The following is a 20,039-nucleotide window of genomic DNA, read 5'->3' on the forward strand; positions in this document are numbered from 1 at the left end:
ATTAAATTATGCAGAATTCTGTATGAGATATAAGTGAAAACCTGAGGCTTAGTACATCCCTGTTTGGAGTTTATTTCTCTGTTTGCAATATGATAATATGTTTTTGCATTTTGTTTTAAGAAAATGTGGCTATGTAATTGCCAGCATTTCAAGCATATCACTACATTTATGGTCATTCTTTCTTTTTGAATTACTTTTTAGAGTTTGTTTTAGTTAAAAAATATGAAATGGATAGCAGCACATGCTGATTAGTATCTTTTCTGGCAGAATATATAAAAATACAGAATTCATGCCAATTTGCTTTTTAGGTGCTTTTATAAATAGTTTAATTTTCACTTTAACATAATATAACTTATTTAGTTTTCCTTTTTAAAAGATTTATTTATTTAAACCTTAAAGGTTATTTAAAACATTTTTAAAAGTTTTAACATACAAACTGAAAAGTGTACAAATCATAAGTGTATGGCTTATAAATGAACACACCTGTATAACTGCCACCCAAATCCAGAAATAGAACATTATCAGCATCCCAGAAGGCCCACTTCTGCTGATCCCCATCCATAACCTCTCCCTTCCCAAAGGCAATGCCATCTAAACTTCCTAACACTAGAGATTAGTTTTATCCGTTTTTGCACTTTTTATATGTACCTTAATCTATTTTTAGTCTTTTAATCTATGTTTAACTTTAGGTAATTATGGGATTAAGAAAAATGTTACATTCAGAAAAATCTTGGTGCATAATGGAACAGGATAAGTTGGAGGTTAATAGAAAGGCATAAGGACCAGAGAATGGTTCTTATGCAATATTCTCCAGGGAATGCTGGAGATATCTAATAAGTAGTAGAAAACTAGATATCAATAATAATGTTGATTTATTATAAGGGAATATATAACAAATCACCCCCACCCCTGTTTTTTTCTAGCAACAATTGTTTAGTCATATTAAGGGAGTTTTGGTACAAGATTATTAGAGGTTGACTTTTTATCTTACCTTATTTTCATGTTTTGTCTTATTGATGGAGAATGGGACAAAATATGCACCTGTTGCCAGTCATTCATGTGCCTCCCTATCTTAATGCATGTATCCATCAGGGGTGTATGCCAAGTTCTTTGCAATTCTAGCATTGAGGCAGGCAGGTGTTGCATGAAACAGATTACCTCCAGGAAGCAATAAAACTAGTAGACCCCTGCTCCCTGCTGCATGTGCAGGATGTTGTGATACCATTAGTTGGTGAGATCTCTAGAAAAGATACCTGTTGAGTCTATTGATAGCATCTGATACAAATTCTAGAAGAAGATCATGTTTAGTATGTATAAAGATCACTAAAGTGAGAGCTGTCTTTTTCCCTAACACTCCATGGAAAATCTCAAACATATAAAGATGATGAAAGACTTTTGCAGTGAATACTCACATACCTACTATCTAGATTCTATTATCATTTTACTATACTTGCTTTATCACTTACCTATCCATCTATCTGCCCTTCTTTAGGTTCATCAATCTATTTTATTTTTAAATGTATTTCAAAGTAAGTTATTGACATCAGTGTACTTTCTCTACATACTTTAGCCATGTATATTGTTAACTGGAGCAAGTATTTATAGTTTTTGTCTTTTGAGGTAAAATTACATACAATGAAATGCACAGTTGTATGTGCACATTGGCTGAGTTTGACAGAAAACTGTCTTTCTGAGATAAAAGAAGCCTGGGGCTCTGAAGAAAAGGGAGCTAGAAGTCTTTTGCAACTTTTGCCCCTGCTTATGTGTCGTTGGTGGGTTGGAAGCTCTCTTGGGCTCTGGCTTGGATCACCCCTAGTATATTGGCCCATTCCCAACATATACATGTTTGTTGGTGAATCTTAGCTAGTGGCTTCTCTTAAAATGAGAGTTTCTACCTTGCTGTAGCATTGTTGCCAGACAGTACACTGGGGGCAGTAGCAATGAGAGGAAGGTGCATCTGTTCCTCTTGCCCATGTCCCAATTTCTTAGATAAGAAAGTCATTCTCTCGAGAAGAATGGTGAATAAAACCTATTTTTATACCAATTTGCTATGTGGTATTGTAGGGAAGCTTTTTCATGATATCTAATTTATTTTATAAAATAGGGTACCAAATGAGTACATCATCTTGGCCAATGTTTCTCTTACGAACACTAAATGGATCAGAAATGGCACCCGCAGCATTCTTCAAAAAGGTAAGAATGGTGTTATAAAAAGCTTCCATCAGCTGGGCCATGATTTTACTGTTTTAATGGGAATGCTTAAATGCTTTGTCTTCTCTGACATGGAAAAGCAAAAATGTTTTTTAAATTACTGGATTGGCAAGTGTATTAGTTTGCTAGGGTTACCATAACAAAGTACCACAGATTGGGTGGCTTAAACAATGGAAATTTATTTTCTCGTGGTTCTGGAGGCTAGAAGTCCAAGATCAAGGTGCCCTCACAGTTGGTTTCTGGTGAGGCTTCTCAACTTGGCTTGTAGATGGCCACCTATTTGCTGTGTCCTCACATAGTCTTTTCTCTGTCCATGCATATCCCTGGTATCTCTTCCTCTTCTTATAAGGACACCAGTCCTATTGGATTAGGGCCCCACCTGTATGACCTCACTTAACCTTTATTTCTTAAAGGCCCTATTTCCAAATATATGTTGGAGGTTAGTGCTTCAACAGAAGAATTTGGGGAGGACACAGGTCAGTCCATAACAGTAGCTTAAACAACAGAAATTTATTCCTCACAGTTGTGAAGACTAGAAATCTGAGATCAAGGTGAGAGCAGGGTTGGTTTCTTTTGAGGACTCTCTCCTTTGCTTGTAGATGTCTTGTCTTCTCCCTGTGTTTTCACACGGTCTATGTGTCTGTGTCCCAATTTCCTCCTCATATTGGATTAGGGCCCACCCTAAGGACTTCATTTTAACTTAATTACCTCTTTAAAGATCCCATGTCCAAATACAGTCACATTCTGAGATACTGGGGGGTTAGGGCATCACCATATGAATTTTGGGGATGACAGAATTCAACCCATAACAGCAAATCATTAAAAAGTCTCAATTATAATCATTCACTAGTCCAATTGAATTAGTACCTTCCTTCTTGACTTTAGATATGAAAGGGGTACTCTACTGGAAGCAAATATTCATTGCTATATTTTACTTACCTTTAGAAGTGAAGCTTCCCTTCATTTGACTGTATTAGTCATCCCTTTGATATTGGAGAAAATTATGGTAGGCCAGAAAACTATTTGAAAGTTACTTGGAGAGATTTGGTTTCAGAAATAAAGAATGTTAAAAGCAGTCATCAGAAAGAATTTGTTATAAGGAAATACTTGTTATGTAAAAAAAAGAGGAAAAATTCCAAAAATAGTTTATATTCTTGAGAATATGTTGAAAAGAGTTAAGAAATAATGATTTAAAGCCATGTTTTAGTTAAATTATAGGTTAAAATATTTCTTTCTCACTCTCTCTCTTGATTGTTTTATCAGTTACTTAAATTTTATTATAACTATTCATACTGGGAATGGTAATAATTGATGATAGTTTTTAAAAACTTTGGAAGATTGAAGACAGGGATGTGAAACATCAAGTAGTAGTATGGATTATCAGAATTGATTTACCCCCTCCCCAAGGATGGATGATTAGTTTGTCTTCATATTCTTGTTATATGTATGCGTTTTACAGTGAGCATTCTTATATAGAGCTTTGTACAAAAGTGTGAATGGCTATGTGCTTAGAACTAGAATTGCTGGTTCAAAGAGATGTATGTTTTAAGTGTTGATATATACCGTTAAATTACATCCTGAAAGGGTGTTCCAAGCTGTGCTCCATCATTAGTGTATAGACATGTTTGTATTCCCACATCTTCACTAACATTGAATATTATCCATCTTTTAAAATTCTGTCAATCTTTTGGGGGATGGTGAAGATTGGGGTGGTATCCCATTGTTTTAATTTGCATTGCACTGATTGCTAGTGAAATTGAGCTTTTTATATTTGTTTTATAGCATCTTGTTTTTCTGTGAATTGCCTTTGCCTGTTTTTCGATTGGATTTATTTTCTTCTTCGGAATGATTTGTGTGTGTGTTTCAACCAACTTGAAACTTGGCCAGGAACCATCTTAAATCCTCACTCCTTCTTAACTCTGGCCTCTGTATAGCCAGTTAATTAGGAAGAGCCACCCACTTAGCTCCCTAATTATTTCTTCTGTCTTTTCTTTCTAACCTTACCATCACTGCCCCTCATGGAGGCTGTCAACCTAAAATAACAACAGAAAAAGAGACTCTCCAAAAAAACAAAAAATGAGTTTGTTTGGGAATGACTGACAGGGGATTTGCAATCTGGGATGTTGGAGCTGTGATGGATCATAGGCATATCCGGGGAGGTTAAGGCAAGGGGGGAAGCTTTTAAAAGCAAAATGAGGAAGGTTCCATAAGTTATATTGAAATAATTGTCCTCGGGTATAAGGATCAATAACAAGAGTAGTGTCCAGGGTTGAACAGGTGGTTGCTGGACAGAAGTCTTCGCAGAGGATTCTTTGTGTAAGGTTACGGTGGCCTATGTGCAAGGTCATGGTTTTCAGAGAGTTCTTGTAATAGTCTTTATCATAGGCTTGTATGCATTAGAGTCCCTCCTTTATGGTTACCTGACTCCATTTTCTTAGGGTTTGGCATAAGTGATTCCATTTTGATTCTGTCAACTTTCACAAGGCTTTTTCCTCTTGCCCAGACTATTACACTAGTCTTTTAACTGCCTCTAAACTTCATTCTTCCACACAACTGCTAGAAATGTATATCTGACAAAAAGAAAAAAAAACCTTACCACATCATTCTGCTTAAAACTCTTTTAACATTCCTCACACTCGGGATGAAGTGTAAGTTTCTGTTTTTTTTTTTTTGAGACAGAGTCTCACTTTGTTGCCCAGGCTAGAGTGAGTGCCGAGGCATCAGCCTAGCTCACAGCAACCTCAAACTCCTGGGCTCAAGCGATCCTCCTGCCTCAGCGTCCCGAGTATCTGGGACTACAGGCATGCGCCACCATGCCCGGCTAATATTTTCTATATATTTTTAGTTGTCCAGCTAATTTCTTCTATTTTTAGTAGAGACGGGGTCTTGCTCTTGCTCAGGCTGGTCTCGAACTCCTGACCTCAAGCAGTCCTCCCGCCTTGGCCTCCCAGAATGCTAAGATTATAGGCATGAGCCACCGCACGCCTGGCCTGTAAGTTTCTTAATATGGCCTGTTAGGTCCTGTGTGATCTGGTTTACAGCTGCCACTCCTTGCTTTAGATTTTATGTTCTAAATTGCTTATAAGAGATTGTAGATATCCTGTTCCTTTTTAGAGCTGTGCTTTGACTCATGCTGGTTTTTCCCTGGCTGACTCCTACTTTTTAAAGATTCAGGTCAGGCATTAAATCCTCCAAGATACCCATGCCTAATTCCCCCTCTCCATTCTTACACTTCTGTAGCTCCTTGTGCATATCTCAATGTTTGTATGTATTCGATTATATTGTTATTTTCACTGTCTCTCTTGCTTCCTAGACTGAAAGTTCCTTTTGAGCAGTTAACATATCTTTGTATTTTCAGTGCCCGTCTTAGTTCCTGGGCACATACTTATTTGTTAAATGAATGAAGAAAGGATAGATAAGGGAGTACAGGAAGATGGCTACATATGGAGGGAGCAGATGGGTTTTGTTTTGGACATATTGAGGTGAGGTGCCTCTGGGAAATTGAGTAGGGATGACTACTAGTCTGTTGCAAGTAAAGGGTTTAGAACTTAGAAACAAAGTTTGTCTTGGGCATGTGGATTTGGAAGTTTTTAGCATAAATAGTAGTGATGGAAGACTTGAGCACGAATGAGCTAGTCCAGAGAATGTATAGAAGAAAAGGAGAGGAGTGTCAAGGTTCAAGCCTTGAGAAATACCTATCTACATTTATGGGGTGGGTAAAGGGATAGGAACAGCCATAGAAGTAGAGGGAGGAGGAAAACCAGAATTAACTGGTGTTATTGAACGCGGTGGAACAAAGAGTTGCAAGGATTGGGGAGTGGTTAACAGTTGCAAGTACAACTCAGAATTGTACAGTGCCTGGCCCATATCATGTACTTAAGAGAGCTCAGTTAAGAGGAAAGCTGATTCTTGACTATATGGTAGATAGACAGTCTTCAGTTACATTAGCAAGAGCTAAAGTCCAGATGAAAAGTGTCCTCAGAGCTAAATTTGTAATTTGGGGGGTAGAATATTGATAGAGTTCATTCCTAATGGCCTCAATTTACTGTTTCTGTAAATAGACCTCAAATTCGTATTTCTGTGAAAGACTGGAGTGGGAGTCATACATAGATTGAATATATACTATGTTCCAATACTTAGGCAGTAAGCTTAATCACTAGTTGGGGAGAAAGTTGACAAAATAATAATATAATGAGGATACATCATTGTTTTTAAGGAGAATGGTAAAGGTTTGGAGCAGCTTCTGTATGGGATGAGAGAGGGAATGTCTAGGGACAGAGGACAGTATTTTAGAGGGCTCAGCTAAGGATGAAGAGTAAAAATGTTTGGTACCACATGTCATAAGCACGTGGGACTTTGGTCCAGCAGGGCTTACCAGCTAATTATAAGTAGGTGAAATGGATGGTGATATTGAACTAAGGTTTGGTAATGAAAAGGGAATAAAATTGCTTTTGCGTTCTGAGAAGAAAGTAATGAAATGCTGCTCTGTAACCTGGATGTGAAAGAGCATGATAAAATGTTGGAGTGTTTTGGTCCTTTTCTTTATTTATGTCAGTGGTTCTCAACCAGGGGTGGGCAGTTTGCCCCCCCACCCTCCAGGGACATTTGAAAGTGTCTGGAGACATGTGTGTTTGTTATAACTGTGTGTGTGTGGGGGGGTGCTACTGACATCTAGTGGGTAGAGACCAGGGTGCTGCTAAACATCCTACAGTACAGAACAGCCCCCCACAACAAAAAATGTTCTGGCCCCAAGTGTCAATAGTGCCAAGGCTGAGAAATCCTAATCTATATCAATTCCTTGGTGATCTCATCTAGTTTTCTGATTTTAAATACAGTTTACATGCAGATGACTTTCAAATTTGTATTTTCCAATCCAGACCTTTTACTCCCAAATCAGGTTTGTATATGTAGCTACCTACTCAACATCTCCACTTGGATGTCTAATGGACATCTCAAATTGCTCCACTTACAACCTCCCCATCTCAGGGTCAGGCAGCTGTCCTTCAGTTGCTCAGGTTACAAACCTTGGTGATTATTTCTTTCATACCCTACACCCAATCCATAAGGAAATCCTATTAACTCTTCCTTCAAAATACAGTCAGCCCACCATATCCTCAGGTTGTTCATCCACAGGTTCAACCAACCAACCTTAGATTGAAAATATTAAAAAAACCAATATAACAAAAAGTATAAATTTTAAAAATACAGGATAACAACTATTTACATAGCATTTGTATTGTATTAGGTATTATAAGTGATCTAGAGATGATTTAAAATATATGAGAGGATATGCGTAGGTTGTATGCAAATATTATGCCATTTTATATAAGGAACTTGAGCATCCTCAGATTTTGGTATCCTCAGGGGATCCTGGAACCAGTTCCCTGTGGATACTGAGGAATGACTGTATATCCAAAATTCAGCCACTTTTTATCATCTCTGTTGCCATCGCTGTAGTGTAAGCTGCCTTTATCTCTCACTTGGATTACTGCAGTAGCTTCCTCACTGGTCTCTGTATAATAGTATTCGATAGTATAGCAGAGAAATTATAGTTAACAATAATTTATTATTTATTTCAAAATAGCTAGAATTGTAATGTTCCCAACACAAATATTTGAGGTGATTGATATCCCAATTACCCTGATTTGATCATTACACATTGTATATTAATACATATATCAAAATATCACATGTACCCCCAAAATATGTACAAGTATTTATTTTATATAAAAAAATTTTTTTAAATATTTAAAAGCAATTTTGTATCAGTACCTTTTGTGGACAGCAGAGGGAACCATTTTGCCAATTAACCTAAATCTGAAGGTAGCTTGTTTTAAGATAAATCTCTTTCATTTACTGTGTTTGGGCAAAAATAGTTCCTTTGATTTTTTTAAAAAATAAAAATTAGTTTCTCCCACAGCTCTGTTTATTTGTATGACTATACTAATGTAAGTAAAGTTGATAGACTATTCATGGAATTTAGAAGAATTAATAAACAGTATGAAAATCTTCAGAGAATAAATTTCATTTTGTATGTAATCATTTTCTAGTTTTTGTCACTTGCCAGCTAATAGTGGTATTGACAACATAATCACATTGGGATATCTTTTTAGGTTATATATTTGACTCTTATCTTTCTTTTTGCTCTTTCCTGTCTTTTAATTCTGTTTTGTAACAAACAGAAAATATATATTGCCATTTGAACTTAGTCTGTTATATGACAGTGTAAGGTCCTGGGATCCTATATGTGCCTTGAACATTTTCTGCATTCTGTGAGTGTCCAGGACAAATTTGTCAACTGCCATCGTTATTCTTTGTTAAATCCTCCTTCCCTTTTTTCTTCTTCTCATATGTAGTGACAATTGACCTTTAGCCCCTTCATGTACTTCTGCTTCTTACTACCAGCTATTTATTTATCAAATACTTTGATCTTTGATAAAGCTAACTTTTGACGTGCCAACTTTCAGGGTGTTTTTTTAAGAATCAAATTAAGAATATATAATTAAAAGGACTTTGAAAGCTAATAATTTAGGAACTTTCAGATTGCAGTGGTGTAAAGGGTAACAACAGAAAAGTAAAGGATGACTTTTTCAAATGCCCCCTTAAAACCCATCTCATCATCCTAAGAGGGCATTTGAAAAAGGAGCCAACCTACTAGATATATTTTAAAAATTGTCTTGGTGAAAGAATTGGGAATTTGTTTACTGTTCTCAGGTGATCCTTTAGTTCTTTCATTTAAAAAAATGCTTGATGTTGGGTACTGTGCTAGAAATAATAATATGAATAAGATATCATACCTACTTTTAAGATTTCTTAGTCTCATGGAAGAGTGAATACATTTTAAGAGTGGTATCACAATTTCAAGAGTGGCTGTGTTTGAGGTGGGCCTAGGAGTGGGCTGGGGTTGGTCAGGGAAGCATTCAAAGAGGCTAGGAGAGCTGTACTTTAAACTGCGTGATTTGGAGTTGGCCAGGTAGATGATGGAGTGATGGTGTTCCAAGGAGGTGGCACCAAGACAGACTGCCTAGGTTTAAAATCCAGGTCTGATTGGCAGGTAGCAGTTTTTGACTGGATTGTGGGTAAGTGAAAGGAATGAGTCTAGGGCAGTGGTTCTCAGCATATTAGACTCACCTGGGGGAATTAAAAATGTGCTGAGACCTGTGCCCACCTTAAACCAGTTCAATCAGTATTGCTGGTGGTGTGGCCACACGTAATTCTAATGTTCAGTAGGCCTGAGAACTACCGGTTCATGACTGTATTTCCAGGCTTTTGGCTTGGGTGGCTGGGTTGCTGTGATGGTGCTTTACTAGGATGAAAAAAGCAGATTGAAAGAAAAGATGTTGGTTGCTTTTAACCATAGCACTTAGGCTTTCTAAGAATCCTGTTAGCATTTACATGCTTTAACTTTTTATGCCTAAGGAATACTTTTTTTTTTTTTTGGAGACAGAGTCTTGCTCTTTTGCCCTGGCTAGAGTGCCGTGGCGTCAGCCTAGCTCACAGCAACCTCAAACTCCTGGGCTCAAGCAATCCTTCTGCCTCAGCCTCCAAGTAGCTGGGACTACAGGCATGCGCCACCATGCCCGGCTAATTTTTTCTATATATTTTTAGTTGTCCAGATAATTTCTTTCTATTCTTTTAGTAGAGACAGGGGTCTTGCTCTTGCTCAGGCTGGTCTCGAACTCCTGACCTTGAGCCATCCTCCTGCCTCGGCCTCCCAGAATTAAGGAATACTTTTAAAATAATGGTTTCTGGATTGGATATAGTAAAAGACCCCAGGCTATATGACTTTCATATTCTTGTGTCTGCATTTTATACTTTGAGTGTCTTTTAGGATATTATCTGCTGCTCTCCTTTTTCTTTGGACTTCTCACCTTTCAACGTACCCTATAATTTACATATTTATTAGGTTTGTCTGACTGTCTCTTCTAAAATTTCTTGTTAATAGCTCTCGCCTTCCCCTAATCATTACCACCACCACTAGAATGTAAGCTCCACCAGAACAGGGATCTTTGATATTTTTTTTCACCATTGAATCTTACATTCCTGGTACTGGTAGATAACACATATTTCTTAAATGAATGAATGAATCAATCAATCAGGCTGGTTTTGTTTCTTTCCAGGTTCTTGGCTCTGCTCCAGAATAAAAGTGAGATGTTGGAGAGCAGAGTTTCAGATCTGTGAGAACTGTTTTCTTCCTATATTAATTGATAATTAAACGTAGAACTTAATTTTTGGTTGCTAAGGATTGTTAAAGAGTACACTTGAGCAAATGGTTCTAATATGTCTTAATGAATTTTTTTTAATGTTTTGGTAGGAACCACCAAAGCCACCCATAAATAATTTTAAAGTGGGGATGAAACTCGAAGCTATAGACAAAAAGAATCCTTATCTGATCTGCCCTGCAACTATTGGAAATGTTAAAGGAGATGAAGTTCACATCACATTTGATGGCTGGAGTGGAGGTTTTGATTACTGGTGCAAGTATGATTCTCGAGATATTTTCCCAGTTGGGTGGTGTAGCCTGACAGGAGATGTGTTACAACCACCAGGAACTAATGGTAAGATAATAATTAACTACACGTTCTTTTATTTTATTGAAGTTAGACTGTTGCTGGTAGCATTGTGGTTAGCACTGATAATATTAGGACTTCATGCCCAACTGGAGTGCAGAACAGCAAGAGTACTGTCCAGGCTGGAGACTTGGAGGTAAAGGAAGCCTATGATCAGAATTCTTGAGGGCCACCCCAGCATCATAGTCTGAGTTCCAGTTTGTACTGAAGAATATGGGCAAAGCTAAAAGTCACATTTGGACCATTGAAGCCTTGTTGCTGTAAGCATTGTTTGAGGGGGTGGAGCTCAGCTACCTTTATAGTTAACGTTCAATTAAAAGTTACACATGGTATTCCATTGTTCATATCTCAAAGGTATTTTTTAAAAGATTGGGCATAACAACTGTTAAAAACATGTTTTACATGATTTTGCTCCTAGTCTTAAGTAAAATCTACATGTCAGTGAAAACTTTGACTCTATGGAAGCCATCATAGATTAATGTGTTATTTTAGTTATGGTAGTGTTTATCAGTTGTAACACTGTTTCCTAAGTTGAATACTATGATCATCTAGGTATTTTCTTTCAGAGAAAAGTCATCAAAATGTTGAAGTTTCTTGGTGACTGTTCCAGGGGCTTAGATATGCCTAACTTGGTCTTTTATGGTGGAATAACTGCTGAGACTTAAGTGGGGTCCAAGTATAGAACCCAATCATTGGCCTAAGTTTAGTATAAACTTATCAGTGGGATTGAATGTAAACATACTTAAAATTTACCCCACTAAATGTTTTTATTTTTATGAGAAAAAAAGAATAGATATAGAAAATAAATAGCTAAGTTGTGTGGAGGAGGGCAGTGGCGAGGTAAGAGCTTTGAGCCATATTCTTGCAACTGCTATTAGAATCTTCTGTAATTTGGGACTTTAATACATCCCATTATACTACAATACTACATAACACAATGTCCTTTTTATTAGGTACTTCTTTTATCAGTTTCCTGCTGCCATAATTCTAGGAAGTAGATATTAATAGTTGATTTTGTAAAATTTAGTATGACATATACCTACGTGCATATGATGCTAAGATAAATAAAACATAGTCTCTGCCCTGAAGAAGTTTACCTTCTAGTGGAAGAGGGATGAATTGGAGGGATAGATTTGTTTAAAACAAAAAGATAGAGTTAGCAATGCCAAAATATAGATGTATGCTAGATATGGAGGTGGCTCAAAGACTTCCAGTCTGGATTAGAGAGAAAGGTGGTTGGGTAAAGGAAAGCTTCACAAAAAGATGCATGATGTGAGAATAAGTGAGGAGAAAGAATTTGCCAGACAGAATGGACATAAAAGTAGGGTGGACACATCACAAAGATGTAAAATTGTATGGTTTATCCTGAAAGCTGACGAGTTCAGCTTGGGACACAGTGAACTTGGAATGTGTAGTTGAGAATACTGTTGTCCTCCAATATCTCTTCTCCTTTTTTTTCTTAGTAATACAATTTGGCTGTCTAACATAAAGACTACATTTCCAGCCTCCTAGCAGTATGGTATGGCCACGAGACTAAGTCCTGGTCAATGGGATAAAAGTAGAGATAGCATGTTCTATCTCCAGAAAGTGTATTATAGAAAGATGAGCATGTCCTTCTCTTCTTCCTGTTATATCCTGCTGCTAGGAATGTGGTTTTGGCCGGAGCTCCGTTTTGGTGCATAAGATAGGGACCATATCCTAGGCACTGTGGAATGATTGGAAAGCAGGAAGGAGCCAGAGTCCCTGAGAACTTCATGGAGCAGAACTTTCATACTAGCTCATATTGTCTGTTTCCAGACTGTTATTTGTGAGAGACAAACTTTTATGTTATGGAAGCCACTATTCTTTTAGGGTTTTCTGTTTTTAGTTGAACTTAATCCTGACTGATTCAGAATAACTTTGGATATCCAGGTGCACATGTACATTGGATAGCTGCACATGCAGATCTGGAGCCATAAAAAGATAGGTCTTGGTTGATAAAGCAGGTTTGAGAGTCATCATGTTCACTCAAACAAATATTCTTTGTGCCAGGCAGAATTATAGGTGCTGGGGGTGCTGATGGGCAGTTTACACATTTTGTTGATAGCAGCAGGTGGTGGAAGTTTTGGGTGTAGTTTGAATTGTGTATGTGTGACAGGTGAAGGTAGAAGAGGACCAAGACAGAACCTCATGGGTCAACATTTAAGACAGTAATTCTCACACTTGAATCACCTGGGATAGCTTGTTAAAAGGCAGTTCCCTAGAACTCGACATCCAGGAGTTCTGAATCAGTAGGTCTGGAATAGGGCTCAATTGTTTTCAGTGCACATGATTTGAGGCACGAACTTTGAGGAGCATAAAAATAAGGAATAGGTAGAAGATAGAAGTCAATCTAGGACACTGAGAAAAAAGTATACATAAATGTAGGAGAGTTGCTAGGTTAGTTTCTCAAACAATAGGAGAGGAAAGATTTTAGGAGAAAATATTCAACATTATCAAATACAGCATAAAAGTCAAGCAAGAGGAGAGCTCATTCCTGGTTTTAGTAAAACTATGGTTACTGGACTTCTTTTAAAAACCCAGATTTAGAGAGTCAAGTAGTAAATAGGAAATGCAAAGTGTTAAAAAAAAATGTGGCTTCCCAATACTTTGTGAGATACTCCTCTGTCTTTACTGCAGTAGACATTTTCCCACTTCAGGTGAAATTTAGAAATTTTACCTCACTTTACATTCCTTTATCCTACACTATTTATAATTTTCTTCAATATTTCCTTCAATACCGAGAACTATATTAGACAATATTATAATTTTTTGCTTCAACCATCAAACATAATTTAGAAAACTCGAGAAGAAGTTAAGTCTATCTATTATATTTACCTACATTTTTGCCCTTTCAGTTCCTCTTTCTTCCTTCCTAATTTTCAAGATTCTTTTATCATTTTCTTCATGTTTAGACAACTTCCCCTAGCCATTCTTTTAGGTTAGGGTGATGAAAAATTCTTAGTTTTTCTTATCTGAGAATGTCTTTATTTCCCCTTCGTTCTTAAAGGATAGTTGCTAGATACAGAATTCTAGGTTAACAGTTTGTATCTCTCAGCACTTGAAAAGTGTTCTGCAATTTTCTTCTGGCTTCCATGGTTTCTGATAAGAAATTTGCTGTTATTCAAATTGTTTTTCCCTTGTAGGTTCAATTATAATTATGGATCTGTTTTTTTTCTTGTAGTCATTTTAGTGTTTGCTTTATGCTTTATGTATTTTGTGGCTGTATTAGCAGATATGTGTAAATTTTGAGTTGTCATAACTTCCTGGTCAATTGAACCTTCTACAGTAACCCTCTTTATCTATGGTAACTTTTTTTTTTAAGTCTATTTTGTCTGATTATCAGACTTTGTGTGGATGGAGTTTCAGTTGTCTCTTTCTCTAATGTTCAACCTTTATCCTTATTTTTCAGATGCATTTCCTATAAATAGCTAGATTTCATTTTTTTGGCCAGCCAACTTATTTTTTAATTGGAGCTTTTAATCTATTTATATTTATTATAGTTACAGATATATTTGGCTTGCAGTATGCCACTTTATTTTGTGATTTATTTGTCCTGATTTTCCCATATTTCTTTTATTTTCCTGTTCTTTTTTATTTTATTTTTTTTATTTCAGGAAATTATGGAGGATTATTTTTTCTCATTCCATTTTTCTTCTTTGTTTAGAAGTTACATACTATATATTCTGTTCTTTTAGTGCTCTAGAAATTTTAACATCCTTCCTAACTTAATAGTATTAAGCCTGAGATTCATTTATATCTTTATACTAATACTGTAAAAGGAACTTAGAATACTCTATTTATCCCTCTCAACTTCATGTTGTTACTGTTTTTTTATTGATACATTTGTATATTTTTATGGGATACATAGAGTATTTTGTTAAATGCATAGAATGTGTAATGATCAAGTCAGGGCATTTAGGGTATTCATCACCTATCATTTCTATGTGTTGGGGACATTTCAAGTCCTCTATTCTAGATACTTTGAAATATGCAATATATTGTTGTTAACTATAGTCACCCTACTCTGCTATTGAACATTGGAACTTATTCCTTCTATTTAAGTGTATGTTTGTACCCATTAACCAACCTCTCTTTACCACCCCACTATACACACCCTTCCCAACCTCTGGTAACTGTCATTCTACTGTCTACTTCATGAGAGCAGCTTATTTAGCTCCCACATATGAGTGAGAACATGTGATATTTGTCTTTCTGAGCCTTGTTTATTTCACTTAATGACCTCAAGTTCCATCTGTATTACTGCAAATGATAGCATTTCATCCTTTTTTGTGGCTGAGTAGCATTTCTTTATCCATTCATCTGTTGATGGACACTTAGGTTGATTCCATATTTTTGCTACTGTGAATAATGCTGCAGTAAACTTAGGGATACAGGTTTTTGTTTGATATAATGATTTCCTTTCCTTTGGATAAATACCCAGTAGTGGGATTACTGGATCATATAGTAGGTCTATTTTTAGTTTTTTGTGAAATCTCCGTACTGTATTCCATAATGACTGTATTAATTTACATTTCCAGCAACAGTGTATGAGTTCCCTTTTCTCCATATCCTCGCCAGCATCTGTTGTTTGTCGTCTTTTTAGCAATAGCCATTCTAGCTGGGGTAAGATGATATCATTGTGGTTTTGATTTGCATTTCCTTGATGATTAGTGATATTGACCATTTTTTCGTGTACCTGTTGGCCATTTGTATGTCTGCTTTGAGAAATGTCTATTCATGTCTGTTGCCCACTTTCTAATGGGCTTATTATTTTTTTTTTCTGTTGAGTTGTTTTGAGTTCCTTGTGTATTCTGGATGTTAGTTCCTTATCAGATGAATAGTTTGCAAATATTTTCTCCTATACTATAGATTGTCTCTTCACTTTGTTGATTGTTTCCTTTGTTGTGCAGAAGCTTTTTAGTTTAATATGATCCCATTTGTCTTTTTTTTTTCTTTTTCTGAGATGGGGTCTCACTCTGTCACCCGGACTAGAGTGCAGTGATGTCATCATAACTTACCGCAACCTCAAACTCCTGGGCTCAAGCGATCCTCCTGCCTCAGCTTCCCAAGTAGCTGGGACTACAGGCATGCAAATCTTTTGTAGAGACAAGGTCTCTTGCTATGCTGCCCATGCTCCATTTGTCTATTTTTGGGTTTTTTTTGTCTGTGCTTTTGAGGCTTAGCCATAAAAATATTTGCTGAAACCAGTGTCCTGAAATATTTCCTCAATGTTTTCTTTTAGTAGTTTTACAGTTTCACATCTTAGATTTCAGTCTTTATTTAGAGTTGATTTTTGTATATGGTGAAAGATAGGGGTCTAGTTTCATATTTCTGCATATGATTATCCACTTTTCCCAGCACCATTTATTGAAGAGGGTATCCGTTCCCCAGTGTATGTTTTTGGCAACTTTGTCAAAAATTAGGGCTGTAAATACGTGGATTTATTTCTCAGTTCTCTGTTCTGTTGCATTGGTTTATTTTTCTTGTCTTAATACCTGTAGCATGTTGTTTTGATTGCTATAGCCTTGTAATATATTTTGAGGTCAGGTAGTGTGATGCTTCTAACTTTGTTCTTTTTGCTCAGGATTGTTTTGGCTATTTGGGCTCTTTTTTGGTTCTATACACATTTTAAGATTGTTTTTTCTATTTCTGTTAAGAATGTCATTGGTATTTTGATAGGGATTACATTGAATCTGTAGATTCCTTTGGGTAGTATGGTGATTTTAGCAATATTAATTCTTATGATTCATGAGCATGGGATGTCTTTCCATTTGTGTCCTCTTCAATTTCTTTCATCAGTGTTTTGTAGTTTTGTTTGTGGAGGTATTTTACCTCTTTGGTTAAATTTATTCCTAGGTATCTTGGGGTTTTTTTTTCGTAGTTATTGTAAATGGGATTGCCTTCTTAATTTCTTTTTCAGCTATTTCATTATTGGTGTATAGAATGCTGATTTTTGTATGTTGATTTTGTATTCTGCAGCTTCACTGAATTTATTAGATCTAAGAGGTTTTTGATGGAGTTTTTAGGCTTTTCTAAATATAAGATCATGTTATCCACAAAGAGGAAAAATTCGACTTCTTGTTTTCCACTTTAGATGCCTTTTATTTCTCTTGTCTAATTGCTCTGGCTAGGACTTCCAATACTGTACTCAATAGGAGTGGTAAAAATGGGCATCCTTGTCTTGCTTCAGTTCTTAGAGGAAAGATTTCGGCTTTTCCCCATTCAGTATGATGTTAGCTGTGGATTTGTCCTATGTTATATACTCTTTATCATATTGAGGTATGCTTCTTCTATGTCTAGTTTGTTGAGAGTTTTTATCATGAAGAAATGTTGGATTTTATCAAATGCTTTTTCAGCATCTGTTGAGATGATCATGTAGTTTCTGTCCTTCATTCTTGTGGATGTGATGTATCGTGTTTACTGATTTGTGTTTGTTGAACCATCCTTGCATCCTGGAATAAATCCCACTTGATCATGGCACATTATCTTTTTGATGTGCTGGAGGATTCGGTTTGCTAGTATTTTGCTGAGGATTTCTACATCTATGTTCATCGGGGATATTGGCTTGTAGTTTTCTTTATTTGTTGTGTCTGTCCTTGTCTGGTTTTGGTATCAAGGTAATGCTGGCCTTGTAGAATGAATTAGAAAGAATTCCCTCCTCTTCAATTTTTTGCAATAGTTTGAGGAGAATTGGTGTTATATCTTCCTTATAAGTTTGGTAGAATTCAGCAGTGAAGCCATATGGTCCTAGGCTTTTCTTTGTTGGGAGACTTTATATTACTGATTCAATCTTGTTGCTTATTGGTCTGTTCAGGTTATTTCTTCTCGATTCCATCTTGGTAGGTTGTATGTGTCCAGAAATTTGTGTACTTCCTCCAGGGGTGGGGAACCTGCAGCCTTAAAGCCACATGTGGCCTTCTAGGTCTTTAAGTGCAGCCTTTTGACTGAATCCAAATCTTACAGAACAAATCCTTTTATTAAAAGGGGTGGGGCCGGGCGCGGTGGCTCACGCCTGTAATCCTAGCACTCTGGGAGGCCGAGGCGGGTGGATCGCTCGAGGTCAGGAGTTCGAGACCAGCCTGAGCAAGAGTGAGACCCTGTCTCTACTAAAAATAGAAAGAAATTATCTGGCCAACTAAAATATATATAGAAAAAATTAGCCGGGCATGGTGGCGCATGCCTGTATTCCCAGCTACTTGGGAGGCTGAGGCAGGAGGATCGCTTAAGCCCAGGAGTTTGAGGTTGCTGTGAGCTAGGCTGACGCCACGGCACTCACTCTAGCCAGGGCAACAAAGTAACACTTTGTCTCAAAAAAATAAAAAAAATAAAAGGGGTGTAGCAGAGAAAGATGAAGCTTTTCTTGACCCCCTTGGTGCTTATAAAAGAACAATCTTGAAATCAGAAGGCCACAGGTTCCCCACCCCTGCTTGGTATAAGTTGTCATGTTCCTTTTTTCATTTCTGATTTTGTTTATGTAGGTCTTCTCTCTTTTTTTCCTTGGTGAGTCTAGCTAGCAGTTTATTGATTTTGTTTTTCTTTCCAAAAAACCAGCTTTTCATTTCATTGATCCTTTGTATTTTTTTAAAGTCTCTATTTTGTTTAGTTTTGCTCTGATCTTTATTATTTCTTTCCTTCTACTAATTTTGGGTTTGGTTCTTTTCTAGTTCTTTGAGATGCATTGTTAGATTGTTTATTTGAAATCTTTGTACTTTTTCAATGTAGATAATTACTGCTTTAACTCCTTCTTAGCACTGTTTTTGGTGTATCCCGTAGGTTTAGGTATGTTTTGTTGCCTTTTCATTTCTTTCAAGACATTTTTAAATTTTCTTCTTCATTTCTTCATTGACCCAGTGGTCATTCAGGAGCATATTGCTTAATTGCCCTGTGTTTGTACTGTTTCCAGAGTTCTGTTTGTTATTGATTTCTAATTTTATTCCATTATGAGGTATAATTTGAATTTTTAAAAATTTGTTCAGACTTGTTTTGTGGCCTAACATGTCTGTTGTGGAAACTGTCCCATGTGCTGATGAGAAGAAGTGTATTCTGCAGCTGTTGGGTAAAATGTTCTGTAGATGTTTGTTAGGTCCGTTTGGTCTAAAGTTTAGTTTAAATCCAATATTTCTTTGTTAATTTTCTGTCTAGATGATCTGTCTAATGCTGAGAGTGGGGTCCTGAAGTCCTCAACTATTATCGTATCAGAGTCTATCTCTCCCTTTAGATCTAATAATATTTTCTTTATATGTCTGGGTGCTGTCTATATATGTAGAATTGTTCTATCCTCCTGCTGAATTTTGCCTTCATAATTAAAAGAGACCTTCTTTGTCTCTTTTTACTGTTTTTGACTTAAAGTCTCTTTTGTCTGTTATGAGAATAGCTACTCCTCCTCGCTTTTGGTTTCTCTTTGCGTGGAATATTTTTTTCCATCCCATTACTTTCAGTCTACATGTGTCTATAGGTGACGTGAGTTTCTTATAGACAGCTTATAGCTGGGTTATTTTTAGAAAATCCATTCACCCAGTCTGTATCTTTTAAGTGGAAAATTTCATTTGTTTATATTTAAGGTTATTATTGGCATGTGAGGACTTACTCCTGTCATTTTGTTATTTGTTTTCTGGTAGTTTTGTATATCCTTTGTTCCTTTCTTTCTCTCTTGTTGTTTATCATTGTGGTTTAGTGAGTTTTGGTAGTAGTAACATTTGAGTCCTTTCTCTTCCTCATTTGTGTGCTTGCTCTTCTATTAGTGAGTATTATACTTTTATTTGTTTTCCTGATGATAGATATCATCCTTTTGCTTCGAGGCGTAGGACTCCCTTAAGCATTTCTTGTAGGGCTAGTATAGTAGTGGTGAATTCTCTCAGTTTTTCCTTCTCTGGGAAAGACTTTATTTCTTCTTCATCTGTGAAGGATAAGTTTGCTGAATATAGTATTCTTGGCCAGCAGGGTTTTCTTTTCTTTTTTTTTTTCTTTCATTCAGCACTTTGAATATATCATCTCATTCTCTCCTGGCCTGTAAGGTTTCTGATGAGAAGTCTGCTATTAGTCTGATAAGGGTTCTGTTATATGTGACTAGGTGCTTTTCTCTTGCTGTTTTTAGAAATCTCTCTCTGACTTTTGATAGTTTGACTATAATGTGGTACACAAACCTTTTTTGGTTGTATCTTCTTGGTGATTGCTGAGTTTCCTGTATCTGGATATCTAAATCTCTTCCTAGACTTGGAAAGTTTTCAGCTGTTATTT

The 20,039-nt window shown here is 36.5% G+C and overlaps 1 protein-coding gene across 1 annotated transcript in view; it reads left to right on the forward strand.

Moving 5' to 3' along the window:
• The window catches only part of SCML2 (Scm polycomb group protein like 2), an 84,818-nt gene that overhangs the window by 19,897 nt on the left and 44,882 nt on the right, over positions 1-20,039 (forward strand). The window contains exons 6-7 of the mRNA XM_069463463.1: positions 2,105-2,193; positions 10,526-10,769. Coding sequence (XP_069319564.1) covers positions 2,105-2,193; positions 10,526-10,769 — 333 coding nt within the window. The remainder of the gene's footprint in view (positions 1-2,104; positions 2,194-10,525; positions 10,770-20,039) is intronic.

The sequence above is a fragment of the Eulemur rufifrons genome, chromosome 30 (assembly GCF_041146395.1).
Source record: "Eulemur rufifrons isolate Redbay chromosome 30, OSU_ERuf_1, whole genome shotgun sequence".
Taxonomy (NCBI): Eukaryota; Metazoa; Chordata; class Mammalia; order Primates; family Lemuridae; genus Eulemur; species Eulemur rufifrons.